This window comes from Rattus rattus, chromosome 4 (genome assembly GCF_011064425.1).
Source record: "Rattus rattus isolate New Zealand chromosome 4, Rrattus_CSIRO_v1, whole genome shotgun sequence".
Classification (NCBI taxonomy): Eukaryota; Metazoa; Chordata; class Mammalia; order Rodentia; family Muridae; genus Rattus; species Rattus rattus.
This window is the reverse complement of record NC_046157.1, coordinates 46,639,550-46,655,555: the sequence shown is the minus strand read 5'-3', so window position 1 is coordinate 46,655,555 and position 16,006 is coordinate 46,639,550. Positions and strand designations below refer to the sequence as shown.

General features: G+C 45.4%; 1 protein-coding gene across 1 annotated transcript in view; it reads right to left on the bottom strand.

The window, feature by feature from the left end:
• The window catches only part of C2cd2 (C2 calcium dependent domain containing 2), a 58,951-nt gene that overhangs the window by 25,517 nt on the left and 17,428 nt on the right, over positions 1-16,006 (bottom strand). Inside the window, exons 3-5 of the mRNA XM_032900349.1 lie at positions 5,358-5,471; positions 3,226-3,330; positions 345-467 (exon numbers count right to left, since the gene is read on the bottom strand). Coding sequence (XP_032756240.1) covers positions 345-467; positions 3,226-3,330; positions 5,358-5,471 — 342 coding nt within the window. The remainder of the gene's footprint in view (positions 1-344; positions 468-3,225; positions 3,331-5,357; positions 5,472-16,006) is intronic.

Sequence of the window (16,006 nt, the reverse complement as noted above, 5' to 3'; positions counted from 1 at the left end):
CCTCTGAGAGGGAAGACTATAGCCCTGTTGTTCTTATCTGCTAGCTGAGCTCTGCCTGCCACCCTGTAAGCAAAGGAGAGTGAAGACGGCTTCTTGTATTCCTGTGACCCTAGTCACCCAGAACTTAGCATCCAACCCTGTCACCAGCTGACCGTGTCTATTGAAGAGAACAAACTGGAGGACCACAGCTTCAGCAAAGAGTGGCCTGGCAACCTTTCCCACTATGGATCTTGAGGCCGTATCCTAATACCATGGGTGATATCTGCCTGTGCAGTGTCAGCCCCACCAGGGAAAGCGAAGGCCGTGGGAACACTAGCTCAGAATCTCCCGTGTCCTGGGCTTACCTGAGCTTCCTTGGCCTGCATGGGCTTGGTGCTCAGGAAAACAGATGGCGAGGCAGCACTAACTAGGTGCTTGAAAAGATCCTTGAGGGCTTCAGAAAGCACGTTTACCTCCAGTACCTGCTTCTGGAGAGAGACGGGTCATCAGATCACTGCGTGGCAGATACGAGCACCTGACTGGTGGGCTAGATGTTAAACCATCAGACGACATCATGCAACTTTGGTTTGATGCTAGCTCTTCTCTCTAGGACTGCAACTGTCCTGCTAGCTCACGACAAGCCAGGAATGGCGGTAGTCTTCAGGAGCACAGCGGTGAGAAATCGGGGACCTTTGTATTATGAACCAATCACGTCACCAAGTACGTGGGGCTGAAAAGGCCCCTGAGCCGTAGAGGAGCACAGCACAAGAACTCGATGGCAAGCAGACAGAGTCAGGGCTTAGGACCAGACAAGCTGTGCAAAGACTCCAGGCCCCAAACACTGAACATCAATAAATACGTGTGGCTTTCAGTCATTGGATCTTGACTGTAGCTGTGTGGGTTATCTGGTTTATTTGATTTTATTTTAACAAAAGCCACTCAAGGAGGACAGGTTCATTTTGGCTCAGTTTTAAGGCGTGGTCTATCGTGAGAGGGAAGGCAAGGTAGCAGGAACGTGAAGCCACGAACCACAGTGTGTATCAAGAGGCAGAGAGAGAGGAATGCTGGTGCTCAACGTGTTTTTCCTTTTTCTTCATCTGGGATCCCAGCTTATGAGACGGTGTTGCCCACATTTGGGATGGGCCTTCCCATCTCAGTTGAAACTCCCCCAGTGACTTGTTTGGATCTCATCAAGTTAAGAATCGCGCTTTAACTGCTACCACTCTGCAACTCAGACATCTCCCATATTCAAGATGTCAGGGTCCCAGTGTCCCATGTAAAGCCTGGTAAGAGACCACAATAAGCTTCCTGGGATTCGTTTTGCACCATTCCTATCTGGGTACTGGTGCCTGTCCATGTGTGCATGGTTCTGATCTGGGCAGCAGATCTCTATAAATCAGTGGTTCTCAATTTATGGGTCATGACCCCTTTAGGGATAGAAGGGCCTTTCCCACGGGGCCACAATCGGTTGTCCTACATATCAGATATTTACATTACGATTATAACAGTAGCAAGATTACAGTTATGAAATAGCAATGAAATAATTTTATTATTTGGGTGTCACTACAACATGAGGAACTGTATAACAGGTTAAAACAGTTAAGAGCCTGTGCTTTGAAGCAGGAGGCCATTACCTATCCCCTCAAAGGCCCCTTGAAAACCTAAGTTGAAATAAAAGACACATGATCTAGAATAACCATTTAAAATGTACTCGTTTGTATACACACAGTACTAAGTTAAGTATCCACTACTTAAATATGCTCACTACTACTCAAAGATGAGCCTCGGACTCCGTCCTATCCGGAGTCACGTCTCCAACCCCCTGCATTCATCTTTTTTCCCCCTGTGGATTGCATCCTCTAGACCGGATGTGTCATAATGTACATATGTCTCCTGAATCAAGCTTCCTTTATTGTTTACAAGACTAATCAGAATACAGCATGCACCAGCACATCAGTTCATTCCCGGCTGAATAACATCCCATTTTATGACTGTGCCTCACATTGAGCTCTTGTTTCTCTGTCTGACCTGCACAATGGCTTCTTACTCAGTAGACAGAGGAACTCTGGACTGATGGCACTACACACACAAGATACACAGACACCTATGCAGGCAAAAAACCCCATACACATATAAATAAAAATAAATATATAAATCAACAAAGATGGGGGAAATTCTATACCTGTACACTGACCGAGGCAAATTAGTCAATATCAGAATGGTAACACAGCTACCCATGGGGAAAAAACGACTCAAGGAATCACACAAACTGGTGATTTTCCCATAAGAAATTCCCTTTTCCACATAAGAAATTCAACGCTGCTGAGCTTGCCTTTGTAGACTGCAGGCCTAGACAAATGATATCATCAGAGAGAAGCAAGAAACAGAAGAAGGAAGTCCCCAGCCCAGTTCATTCTCTTTTTCCTCCTTCCTTCTGCTGTTTGCTTCTCTCAGACAATGACATCAGCTGTCCAGGCCTGCAGTCCATACAGATGAGCCCTGCCATGTTCAATCTCCTCTGCCAAGAAGGGGACCATTCTGTGTTCAAGATCCACCCCCCCCCAATAGCTATGTTATCAATCTCATATTAGTTATTTCTCCTTGGTCAATATTGTGTGTCTGTGTGTGTGTGTCTGTGTGTGGGGGGGGCATGTAAAATTTACCAGCTCAAACCAAACCAACCAAACCCTTATACTGCACACATCTACCTAAAAGTATGAAGGCTGAGACAGTGACAGGATGAGGATGGAGTGCTTGCTTAGCATGTGCAAGGCCCCGGGCTCCATTTCCAGCGCCAGAGAAAAAGCGAAGAGAGCGGAAAGACAAAAGTGAGGCGAAAGGAGAAAAAGGAAAGTATCTTTTTTAACACCCTGCGAAGCCCACACACTTCTACTGTGGTGAGGCTTCAGAGGCTGACGCGGTTGAAATGGAACAGAATGACAAGGGAATTTTGTAAAAGCCACAGAAAGAATTCCCTTGTGCAACAAAGGAAAGTGACACCGGGACACTTCACACACTCACCGCAGCCCAGCTTCTGTCCTCATACCCTAAGGCCCCAGAAAGTGGAAACGAAGCTTCCTCTCTACCAAAGTTGTCCCCACAGAGCCTGTCTCTTGTGACCTAAGGCAGATTGGGGAAAGTGGGTAGTAATGGCCGCCTACTTTCAAGCTGCCTAATTTGAGACATACCCTAGCCACTCATGCATCCTCAAACCAGTGAAAGAACGATAAAAACTTACGGACTGACCTCCCCTGGGGCCTGGGGCTGGATCTTGATGGCTGTTTCTGGTGCACAGGTGAAGGACCATGTGATCTGGATGTCTTCTCTCTTCTCTTGCATGTGGAACTGCACCTATGAGAACAAACCACCAAGTAATGGTTACCAGGCAGCTGAGGTCTTCACGTGAGCCTTAATTACATCTTACATGGACGCTGTTACGTGTGTCACGTACCTGCATACTGTGTATACATGTGCTGTATGTGTGCACATTGCATGTGTGTGTTGTGTGCTGTATTTGTACAAGGTGCATACATATGTGCATGCAGTGTGCCGTGTACATGTGTACTGAAGCTTTCCGTGTGTTCATTTTTTTAAGATTTATTTTTATTTTATGTGGGTGTTGGTTGATTTTTGTCATCTTGACCTAAACCTAAACATACCTTGAAATCACAGCAGCTTAGCCTATTGTCAAGTATGCAGGGATTCTGATTAGTGACTGATAGGGGAGGGCACAGTTCACTGTGGGCAGTGCTACCCCTGAGCAGGTGGTCCTAGGTTCTATAAGAAAGCAGGCTGAGCAAGTCCTGGGGAGCAAGCCAGTAAGCAAAACCCCTCCATGGCCGCTGCTTCAGTTCCTGCCTCCAGGTTCCTGCCTTGAGCTTCTACCCTGACTTCCTTCAGTGATGGAGTGTTACCTGAGAGTTATAAGCTGCAATGAACGCTCTCCTCCCAAGTTGCTTCTGGTCATGGTGCTTTAATACGGCAACAGTGAGCTAATTAAGATGATATATTTGAGTGGCCTGTGTGTGTATAAGTAGACTGTGTGCATGCCTGGTGCCCCTGGACGCCAGAAGAGGTAGATGCCGCCTGGAGCTGGAGTTATGACAGCCACCGTGAGAACGCTGGAAACAAAACCCAGTTCGTCTGCAAGAGCAGCATGTTTTCTTAACCTCTGAACTCTAGCCCTTGTGTGCTTTTTTAGTCACGTGTTCTCAGACAGTAGCTCAGCTTCTGCTTTGGTCTACCATGTTCTTCCAGAGTAGACGTGAAGATCCTACTGAACTCCTTTCCCGTCTCCCCCCTGCCCGGGTAGCCCCTCAGGCCTGGTGTTCCTAACACTCCATGGCCTTATTTAAATGAGGAACTCCCTGTGCACTCTGCTTCTCTTTCTGTCACCAAGGCACAGGAGAGTGGAGAGAATAAAGGGACCCAGCACACCCTGTCTTCAGTCCTGGGAATGGCCAGTATCCATGTCCCTATGTCCCTGGTATTATATAGAGAGTACCATGGAACACTTCCCCCTCACCGGGGCCACTCCAGCAGCCTCAACTGCTCTCCTATATTGGACAGTCCTACTCATGGAAAGGTGCCCAGCCCTTCATCCATGAAGCCTTATATATAAGGCCAGACATAGTAAACAGGACCTGGCAGGTGTGATTAGGGTCTGGACCTTAAGGTGGTAAGAAAATCTTATATCTCCGGGTAACCAACAGGAATCATACCCACCGTTAACAATGATAGGGGCTAGAAGGAGAACAGGCCAATAGGTATGGTTTGAGGACTACACCCATGGAGACTGAGCTAAAAAAGGACAAGGTACAGTGGCCACGCAAAGAGTGAGGTGGTACAACAGCTCTGTACAACTAATATATAGCCAACAGGACATCAGTCTACAGTCCTGTAGCCCCAAAATGACTGCCATTTTTATCAGATCAACTATTCCCACTTACAAAAGATCATCCCTCATAGGATAGGCAAGGTGGGTCATGGGACCCTCACCCAGTTATCTAGTCACTTCTCCCTACCAGTTATATATACTACTGCCCTGATTCCACATGATCTCAGAGAGGGGACAGAGTATATAGGATGAAAGAACTAGAGGAGGAAGCTTCAGCTACATAGCTGTGTGTGTGTGTGTGGGGGGGTAGGTCACCATCTCTGCTGGGAACAGACCTCGCAGGGAGGTGTGCTTTTCTGAGTCATGTTCATGGTGACTTACCATGTAAAGATAATGACCTGATTCATAATTAATGAGAATGAGACTCAGAGCCCTGTAACTCAGCATGGAGGAATCCTCCCTGTGGCCCTCCTATGGTAGGGAACACAAGGTCATGACTACCATGTATTTCCTGTGACTGATAGCATCTATACAGCCTTACCTTTAAATGAAAGGGGGAAAGCCGGACATCGTATAGCTGGCACTCTGTGGTAGAGGCAGGGCCTGCACTGACCAAGAACTGAAGATTCTCGCCCACCACACGACAGATCACCATCTGGAGAGAGAGGGAATAGGGTATCTTCAGAAGACATCAAGGAAAAAATTTTGGGTCTCAACTTTGGATTGATAGTCAGATACACAAAACTAGTCAAAAACCAGACACTGCCTCAGACCCTTGATTCCTGATGGATTCCCAAGAGATTCTGTTCTGCTTAAATCTGCCATGCTCTTTCCATATATATAGAAGGTTTTGTTCTTTTAAAATCGTTGTTATATTTTTTCGCAACGGCTACTTTTAAATTCCCTAGACAGGTGAGTTCCATCCTTAGGATAACATGATGTAAGCAAATACCAACTTATACAAGTTGGCTGTGACCTACATACACACACACACACACACACACACACACACACACACACACACACACACACACACACACACACACACACAAATAATAAATGCACTTATTTTTCATAAGCTCTAGACATTTCTACCCTCATGGAGAGAAAACTCACTTGCTGTCTTTAACTAAAAGTAAGCCTTTAAAAGAAATTAAGTTATAGGTATCAAAAGCATAAAATTTAAAAATTAGCTGGTATGGTGGCATACACCTTTAAAACCAGCACTCAGGAGGCAGAGGTAGGCAGATCTCTGAGTTTGAGGCCAGCTTGGTCTACAGAGAAAGTTCCAGGACAGTCAGGGGTACACAGAGAAACCATGTCTCAAAAATCCAAAACAAAACAAAAGCTTTAACATGCGCTGATAAGAAAAAAAGTTAAAATCTTATATAGAACATAAAAATTATTTCTATCTAAGTAATTTATATTATTTTTAATATGAGAATAAATCTAAAAATAGAAAGCATTAGGTAATTGTAAAATTAAATAACTCTAACAGAAGCAGAATTATAACATGAGCTCAAATATAAAATGAACTTGTATTTTAGAACAAAGTCATAGAAGACAGAGAGAAGCAATTGTATCAATGACAAACCAAACCACAATCTGTCATAAGGTATTTCAGAGGGGTGACTTTATGACCAAAATAACACAGTGGTTTCAGTCAGTGAGTCCTAGAGGAGCAGAGCTTCTAAGTCAGACTCCAGCCATGTCTGGCAGAAGCCCTGAGCACGCCCAGTGCACACCAAGACCAGATGCCAGGTACACAGGGCTGCAGCAACAGCGCATGCTAGGACCTACACAATGGGGAAGCCAGGCCCCTGGGAAGCTGGCCAGTGACCAAACAGAAGCCTGAAGATGACACAGGATAGACCTCTGTCTTCCCCAAGGAACAGCTGATCCCATTCCTGAGGTTCACTCTGGAGTCATAGAAAACTCTTTAATTCTCCAGCATATTTCTCAGAATCTAAAATGCAAAGTGGAAGATTATGGAAATAATTACTTTGCTAGACCTGGTGCACAAAGTGCAGAGCTAGGCCGTCACCCCTCACTTCTCCTTCCTAGCCGCCCACACACAGCTTTCTGCTGCTGCCCCTCAACTGCGTACTCTAACAAACCCTCCGGGTGCTCTGAGCCCCATTATGGCAACTTCTGAAATCTAGGAGCACATAGGCCTATCAGGAATTCACCTAAAGAATCACCTTGCTTCTCAGATCTGGAAGAAACGGGTTCACCTTTCTTTCCATTCCCGTGACATTGCTCTCAAAAGATGGATGACAGGGACTGGTTATGTGGACCGGGGTCCACAAAAGGTTAGAACAACAACAAAAAAAAATTGTTTGGATAAGAAATGTCACTGATTCATGTTAAAAATAAATGTTCTATAAACAATCCTTTCTGGAAAATTTTGATAACAGAAACTCCACGGACCAATGACTGATGCAGGGAAATGTCGTCGTTCCCAGGGCCTGTGCCTGTTACTGCTTTAAAATAAAACAATAAAACAGAGGAGGCTTTGCTGCATGACCACCAAGACGTTCTAGAACCTTCTACGCTGAGCCCATCAGCACTGTACTAAGAATACAAGCGGCTTGAGGTGCAGTGCTCTTTAAACCTCATAAGAAAGTTTGGTTTCCAAGGATACATAAAGCTGCCCAACAGCCATCCTTGGAGAGACACAGGGCATCTAAGCACTTGGGTAAACCTAGAAAGAAACCAGGCCAATAACTAAGTTCAAAGGACTTGAGGACCTCTAGAACACGAGACTCCAAGCTCGTGACTAGCTACTTGTGATGGTCAATGTCAGCTGTAAATGTGACAGGATCTGGAACCGCCTAGTAGACAAGCTGCTGTGCACGGTCAGGAGAGATTTAGATTAGGTTGGCCCTGGGCGTGCCTGTAGGGATTATCTTGCTTAAGTTAATTGAGGTGGGCAGACGCATTATAAAGGAGAACCGCAGGGTCCCTGGCTTGAGTGTAACCTGCATGAAAAGAAGCTATCTGAGCATCCACCACTCTGCTTTCTGCATATAGACGCGGAATGTCCCCAAACCCTTCCTCCCTTAAGCTGTTGTCAGGTATTTTATCAAGGTCATGGGAGAAGGGACTGAGAAGCCATTCGGCTCCACACTCCAATGCTAATAGCATCACTAATGGGGTGGCTTCAGGTTGGGGAGTCTTTTCATAGCAGCTCAATTCCTCCCCAGCCCTACTGCACCTCTTCAGTCACACACAGTAGCCTTTGTTGGTGCCTTCGTGGTATATCATGAAAGCTCACTAAACAAACCACTTGAGCCCATCTCAGTGCTGTGGGAGTAGGAAGTGACCTCCGTTCGCTCATTCTTTCTTTCTTTTGTTCTTTCTTTCTTTTTTCTCCTTTTAAAAGTTTTTATTTTTATTTTTTATTTTCATTTTTTGGACACAGGGTCTCACTCTGTAGCCCAGGCTACCTGAACTCACTCACTATTGGGCTGAGGCAGGCAACAGGACTCTCCATCCTTCTGCCTCAGCCTTCTAAACACTGGAGTGATAGGCTCATGTTATAAAATCTCTCTTAATCACAACTTCTTTTAATTTAAAAGTCTCACTTTGTAGCTCGCTATGTGACTCAGGCTCATCTCAAACCCATGACACTTCTTTTGCCTTGATCACCTGAGTAGCTGTGAGGAATGAGGAAGGAACGAGCCACCACACTTGGCTTACCTCAGCACTTTGATATGTCAGTCTGAGCAAACAGCTCTCACTGGACAGACAGCCATCAGGGCTGAACCCCTCCTCAGGGTTCTGCTTCTGCCACCTGAGAACCACAATGCCTCATTTGTCAAATAGAGGAGAACCAAATCGTTTTTAGTTGGTAATCTTCTTTATCTATATTAATGTTGATCCACAATAAAGATTAATTCTCTCAACCGACACAGAAGGCTTCACTTTCAGGTCTCTCAACTGAACAGCAGCAAGCAGGATCCCATACAAGTTCTAGGGACCCTGACAACTTTGCAGTCATCTTAAAGAGCCAAAATGCCCAGGGTTAACACCTACTTCAGTCTTTAAGGAATAGAGACCTGGTTGTAAAGCCAGAGCTTCCTCAAAGATGACAGCTAGGTTTTCTAGTTAGCCCCTCCATCTGCATTATGTAGACCTGTCCAAGCATAGTTTTTAGGTCCTTCTGGCATGGGTTCCAAACATCTGTTCTGGAATGCCAGTATGCAATGCATATGTGTTTGTACGAATGTGTGCTCATGTGCTACCCCATCTAGGCAAGTGTGGGGGTCAGAGGTTGATGTCTGTTCTACTCGATTGCTTCCCTACTATTTTTTGAGGTAGGATTTCTTGATGAACCTGGAACTCACTATTTCTGCTGGACTGGCTGACCACCAAACCCCCAGGATCTGCCTGTCTGCACCTACCTGGGTTACATACGGACACTGCCACGGCTGACTTTTAAGTTGGTCTGGGGATCTGAACTCAGGTCCTCATGATTGCATGGCGGACTCTAGAAGCCTGCCTGTCTCCTCCTCCTCAGGTGCAACAAGCACATGCCACCACGTCCACATTTATTTTTTTTTATTAGATATATTTCTTTACTTACATTTCAAATGTTATTCTCTTTCCCAGTTTCCTGTCCATAAGCCCCAACCCCTCCCCCTCCCCCTCCCCCATACAGATATTCCCCCTATCCATCCCCCTTACTGCCTCCCCATATTGCCCTGCACTGGGGGGTCCAACCTTGGCAGGACCAAGGGCTTCCTTTTCCCCACATTTATTTTTAAACATCAGTTCTAGGTTGGAACTCAGGTCCTCATACTTGCAAGGCAAACATTTTGCCAGCAACCACCCCACAAGTCAAGCAGTGGCTTTTTGAAAGGTTAAGTATCACTTGCCTCCCAGGAATGAGTTTCCTTGACAAAAACAAAACAAAACAAAACAAAACAAAAACAAAAAACAAAAACCAGAAACAAACAAACAAACAAACAAACAATCAAAACACCTGAGCCACAGACCTGCCTGAGTCCTGCGATCTTTTCTCCCGAAATCACCCACAGAGTCCTAGGTGATGCCACCATTTCAGAACAGAAGGCTGACTACAATTCCCAATAAATACTGTCCTTTTCAAGAGTGAAAATGGTCAAAGTGGCTGTGGTAGACATAAGCATGTGTCTAGGATACCCCTAGATAAAAGAGGGTGGCTTCTAATAGGTTTTCTCTGCTGATGAAATAAGTCAATTTGAGCTGAATTAAAAGTATAAAAGTAGGTTTATTTGGGAATGGCTCCCAGGTGAATTCACCTGTCTTAGGGGACAAGACTGAAGAAGTCACCATGCAGGTTTGGGAGACAGAGACGTGAGGAGGGAGAGGAAGAAGCAGAGAAAGAGAGAGAGAGACGGAGAGAGGGACGGAGACAGAGGAGAGGGAGAGAGAGAGAGAGAGAGAGAGAGAGAGAGAGAGAGAGAGAGAGAGAGAGATCTGAGGTGGCTAGTGGTCCTTTTAATCAGAAACACACACCTGACACACCTGGTGGTGTGTGATGTAAGCAGTTGCTAGGTTCCTGAGACCAGTAGAACTGCCTGTATACTAACAGGGTTAGGAGTCACAGATTTGAAACCTACAAGCTTCTAAGGGTGAAGAAGAGAGACTTGGGTCACTGACACCATCCTGTCACACAGCATGTCCTAGCAAACAGCAGCCAGAGTCTGTTGTTCACCTTTTTTTCCCTGTCTGACTTCAAGACCTTACACCCACACACAGCTCTTGTCTGGGAAATGTCTTGTGTAGACAGGGAGCCCCAGATTCCTGCCAAAGGTCCTCCCAAGTCATGCAGTCATGCTGTTGCTTGCCAACAGGGAAGCCCAACCCTTTAAAATCTCACCACTGTTTCACTTTCCAACTTACCTGTGGTGTAGCTCCTCTCGGAACATTCTAGAACTCAAAATCATTTATTACTTTTGCCTCCAAAAGAACTAGGGGCGCAGCTGAGAAAATGCATATAAAGAGTCACTGAGTGCATGTTACACGCGGGTCACGTGCTGTAAGGAAGGAGTCGCCAAACAGAAAGGAAGTGGATCTGTGGCCGGAGCTGTAATGTCAGAGGGCAGGCTCTGGCAGCCCTACGGAACTTGGCTATGAGTCTTCAAGTAAGCCAAACAAACAATAGAAAAGCAGAGAAAGGAAATTTATTCAATTTGGCCCACATTGGGAAGAGGAAATTAAGAAAGAGGTTCAGTTACCCCTCAAGTCCGTCTTGTCCCCCACTGTGGCGGCTGAAATGAGGATTAGGTCCAAATGGAGGACAAGAGGCATCATATACAGATAAGCAGTCCTGTTGAAGGTGGGTCCCACCCATCGCTGCCCTGTAAGGTCTTGGTTCCCATTTCTCCTATCGTGAGGTCTGACGAATAGTATGGAATCCTTTTCAGGAGGCAAGTTCCTCCTCTAGCTTATCCTTTTCTTCCCTCAGCATGAGATTCCTCAGGAGATCACAGTTATTTGGGGCACATTGTTTTCATATATGAGGCCAAAAGGAGGGATATGAGTGTCTCTCTGTCTCTCTCTCTCTCTCTCTCTCTCTCTCTCTCTCTCTCTCTCTCTCTCTCTCTCTCTCTCTCTCTCATTAAACTTTTCCCTACAGGATTTTGACCCATTGTCTCCAGTTCCCAAGTCAGGTGTCATTCTCAACTCTGCAATCTATTCTCACCTCTATAAAGATCTTAAAGATAGGAGGAGGATATCAAACCCAAGGTCTACTCTGAAACAGGAGGTCTTCAGTTTAGAAAGTAAAGCCAGCCAGAGTTAAGTATTATCACGTCTACAGGATTCACCCTATGCGATGGTCTACACTGTCAACTTGAAGATCCTAAAATCACCTCAGAGACAAGCCGCTTAGGCACTCCCTAAACTGGGTTAACTGAGGTGGGAAGTTTCATTCTGAATGTTGTCAGTACCATCCCATAGACTGGGGTCCTGGACCCAAAAGAGAGAAATCCGGCTGAATACAGTACTCATTTCTGCCGAGTTCCTATGTGACCAGCTGCCTTAAGCTCCTGTCCAATGCCTTCTCCAACAGGAAGAACTATACCCTAGACTGCAAACTAGAATAAACCCTTCCTCCTTTAAATGTCTTTTGCTGGGTTCTTTGTCACAGCAATGAGAAAGTACCCAGTGCACCCTATTTGCTCACGAGTCACGGGAATAGACCTGAAGGTTTATTTCATAAAGAGCTCTCCAAGGGGCTAAAGTGAAAAACTCTGGAGACAAGATGGCAAACAACTCCAAGGCATGCTGGGTAGATAGGGTGAGCCTGTACCACACTGGTTCCCTGCTCTAGATTCTAACTCTCACTCCAGCAGTGTTCTCTGCTCATATCAAGATATTATGAAGCCAAAAAGGAGTCTTTCCCCCAATACTATACTGCAAGGAGAACTGTGACTATGTAATATGGCTTCACACAGAAACAACTGCATATAAGCTTTCTCTCTCAAGTACTCTGCATGTGAAAACATAGAAAAGATGTTTCCTTTATAAGAAAGACTGGAAGGAACTGGATCCTTTCCTTGCTGTCACTTGGTGCTTCCTATTAAAGGCCATGCCGTCTACCCATGATGTCCTGTATTCCAAAATCTTACTGATCTACCAGCCCCCAGCAAGGGTCATTTCACCATGTGTCAATCAATACCCAACAAGCAGGTTCTCTTGGGGAAGTGTCTACAGTGGCATTCAGAGGGTGGACCCTCCCAGGAGGAGTTTCTACCTACCATGGGAAGGATCCTACCTTCAAACAATTGCACAACCTATAGCATTTTAGCACACATACCAGGTTAATGGCATGACTGAAATTTCAAGTCAGACAAAGCAAACGAAAAGATCAGTGGAGATTTCTGTTAGGGGTTAGGAAAGACAGACTTGCTGAATTCACCACAGTGTCAGCATACAAAGGACAGTAGCCATGCGGGTAGAAATCAGTGCATTCTACTGGCCGCACACCCTGAGGTACCGTGGCCCTTCCACTGGCTACACTGTTTGTTGCTATGGTTTCACAATCTCATGAGATGCCTCACTCCTCGTCATATCTCCCTTTCTCGTCTCTTCTATGATAGATGTGGACAGGTGCAAGACCCACAGAGAATGTTGTGCACCGTGGCCAGAGTCACCACTTGGTAGCTCTGTTCTTTGGCCAAGTGACTTACTCTCTTGTGTCAGTTTCCCCCACATCCAATGGCACTGTCTGTCTTCTAACAGAGGAGTATCATGAGCACAAATGAAAAGTAACACAGCCTGGGCCCAGCACATCCAAGGCCATCAAGGGGTATGAATGTCGTGGGATGTTATGGAATCCTGTCCCGTTTTCTATGCTCAGACTGGGGAAGGGTTTGCAAATAATAAACATGAACCCTGTGTCCTGGAGTGAGGAGCGAGCGCCCACCCACCCCAACCCCTGGAGCCTCACTGGGCCTTTCCTACATACTTTTAAAACTTTAGCCTAAACTGATCCTTATATCATTAGGAACCTTGGCTTGAGTCAAAAATGCCTGTTACAGGGCACTGGACCACTCATCTGGAAAGGTGATGTCATTTGCAGTGTTTGAGGTTGGTTCTAAGTGTAACCACCGCTGGTACTGTTTCCCAAATACGTACGTTACAGCAGAGTTCTCAGGGAACAAGTAAACCTAACGGCCTGGCTCAGGCCTGGCTCAGCTACGTGCTCCAGTTTACCTACTGAAGTGAAAAGCAGAGAAAGTAAACACTGTGAGCCTTGCTGTCCCCTCTCTCCCTGTTCCCTCCCTCTACCTACCCCCGAAGTGTACTTTATTTCCCCTCCTCAGTGAGAGTCAAGCATCTTCCCTTGGACCCTCCTTGTTACTTAGCTTCTTTGGGTCAGAGGGTTGTAGCAAGGTTATCCTGTGCTTTATGGTTAATATCTACTTATAAGTGAATATATACCATGTTTGTCTCTCTGGGTCTGAGTTACCTCACTCAGGATGATCTTTTCTAGTTCCATCCATTTGCCTGCAAATTTCATGTCTTTGTTTTAAATAGCTGAGTAATAGTCCATCGTGCAAGTGCACCACATTTTCTTTATCCAGGTAAAGTTATGCCTATAAATATTGTTGAGCAAGTGTCTTGGTGGTATGGTGGAACATCTTTTGAGTATACGCTCATGAGTAGTAGTATAGCTGGGTCTTGAGGTGGTTTAATTCCCAATGTTTTGAGAAACTGCCAAATTGGTTTCCAAAATGGTCGTATAAGTTTGCACTCCCACTAGCAATGAAAGGGTGTTCCCCTTCCTCCACATCCTTACTAGCATGAGCTGTCACGTGAGTTTTTGATCTTAGCCATTCTGACAGGTGTAAGGTGGAATCTCAGAATTGTTTTGATTTGCATTTCCCTGATGACTAAGGATGCTGAATATTTCTTTAGGAGCTTCCCAGCTATTAGAGATTCCTCTGCTGAGAATTCTCTGTTTAGCTCTTTTAATTGAGGTATTTGGTTTGTTGATGTCTAATTTCTTGAGTTCTTTACATATATTGGGTATCAGCTCTCGGTCAGACGTAGGCCTGGTGAAGAACTTTTCCCATTCTGTGGGCTGCCATTTTATCCTATTGATGGTGTCCTTTGCCTTATAGAAGCTTTTCAGTTTCATGAGGTCTCATTTATTAATTGTTGATCTTGGTGCCTAAGTTGTTGTTATTCTGTTTAGGAAGTTGTCCCCTGTGCCAATGTGTTCAAGGCTATTCCCCACTTTCTCTTCTATTATATTTAGTGTGTCTAGTTTCATGTTGAGGTCTTTGATCCACTTGGACTTGAGTTTTGTGTAAGGTGATAGATATGGATCTATTTGCATTCTTCTACCTGCAGACATCTGGCTAGACCAGCAACATTTGTTGAAGATGCTTTCTTTTTTCCATTGTATAGTTTTGGCTTCTTTGTCAAAAATCAAGTGTCTATAGTTATGTGGGTTTACTTCTGGGTCTTTGATTTGATTCCATTAATCTGGTTTTTTTGCCAATACCATGTGGTTTTTATTACTATTGCTCTGCAGTACATCCTTTGAAATCAAGGATGACCATACTTCTAGTTCTTTTGTTTACAGGATTGTTTAAGCTATTCCAGGATTTTGTTTTTCCATGGGAAGTTGAATATTGTTCTTTCAAGGTCTGTAAAAATTTGTGTTTGAGTCTTGGTAGGACAGAGAAAGAACTGGGAGAGAGAACTAGAATTGGTGGGAGGGGGGACCTCTAGGACAAGCTAGAATGGAAACTTCCAGGAATCTATGAATGTGACCCTAGCTAAGACTCCCAGCAATGGAACCTGAAGTGGTCACCTCCTGTAACCAGTCAGGATTTCCAATGGAGGGACAGGAACACCAAGCCAGCCACAAAACCTTCAGACCATAATTTATCCTGCCTACAAGGTATGCAGGGATAAAGATGGAGCGGAAATAGAAAGAATGGCCAACCCGTGATTGGCCCAACTTGAGACCCATGCCATGAGAGAGAGCCCACTCCTGGCACTACTGATGATATTCTGCTACACTTGCAGACAGGAGCCTGGCATAACTGTCATCTGAGAGACTTCGCTCAGCAGCTGATGGAAACAGATGCAGAGACTCACAACCAAACGGTAGGCAAAACTCAGGGAATATTGTGGAAGAGTGGGAGGAAGGATTGAAGGAGCCAGAGAAGTCAAAGACACCATAAGAAAACATACAGAACCAATTAACCTAGGCCCATAGGGGCTCACAGAAATCGAATTACCAACCAGAAAGCATACATGGGACAGACCTAAGCTCCCTGCACATATATAACAGACATGCAGCCTGGTCTTCCTCTGGGTCTCCGTATAGCAAGAGCAGGGGCTGTGTCTGTCACTGCACTGCCTGCTTCCTTTCCCCTAATTGGGCTGCCTTACCCTGCCTCAGTAGGAGATGCACTTAGTCCTACTGCAACTTGATATGCCAAGGCGGGTGACACCAATGGGAGGCCTCCCCTTCCCTGAAAAGAAAGGGAAGAGAGGGTGGAGGAAGGGGAGAGGAGAGTGTTGGACTGGGAGAAGGAAGAGAAGGGGGAGGAGAAGAAGGAGAAGAAGGGAAAGATGACGGTGACACCATGGTTATATTGGAAAGAAGAACCAATAAAGGGTCGTGATCTCAAGTCTATGAGCAGGGTCCTGTCATGAGGCTGACGTTTAAAGAGAGAG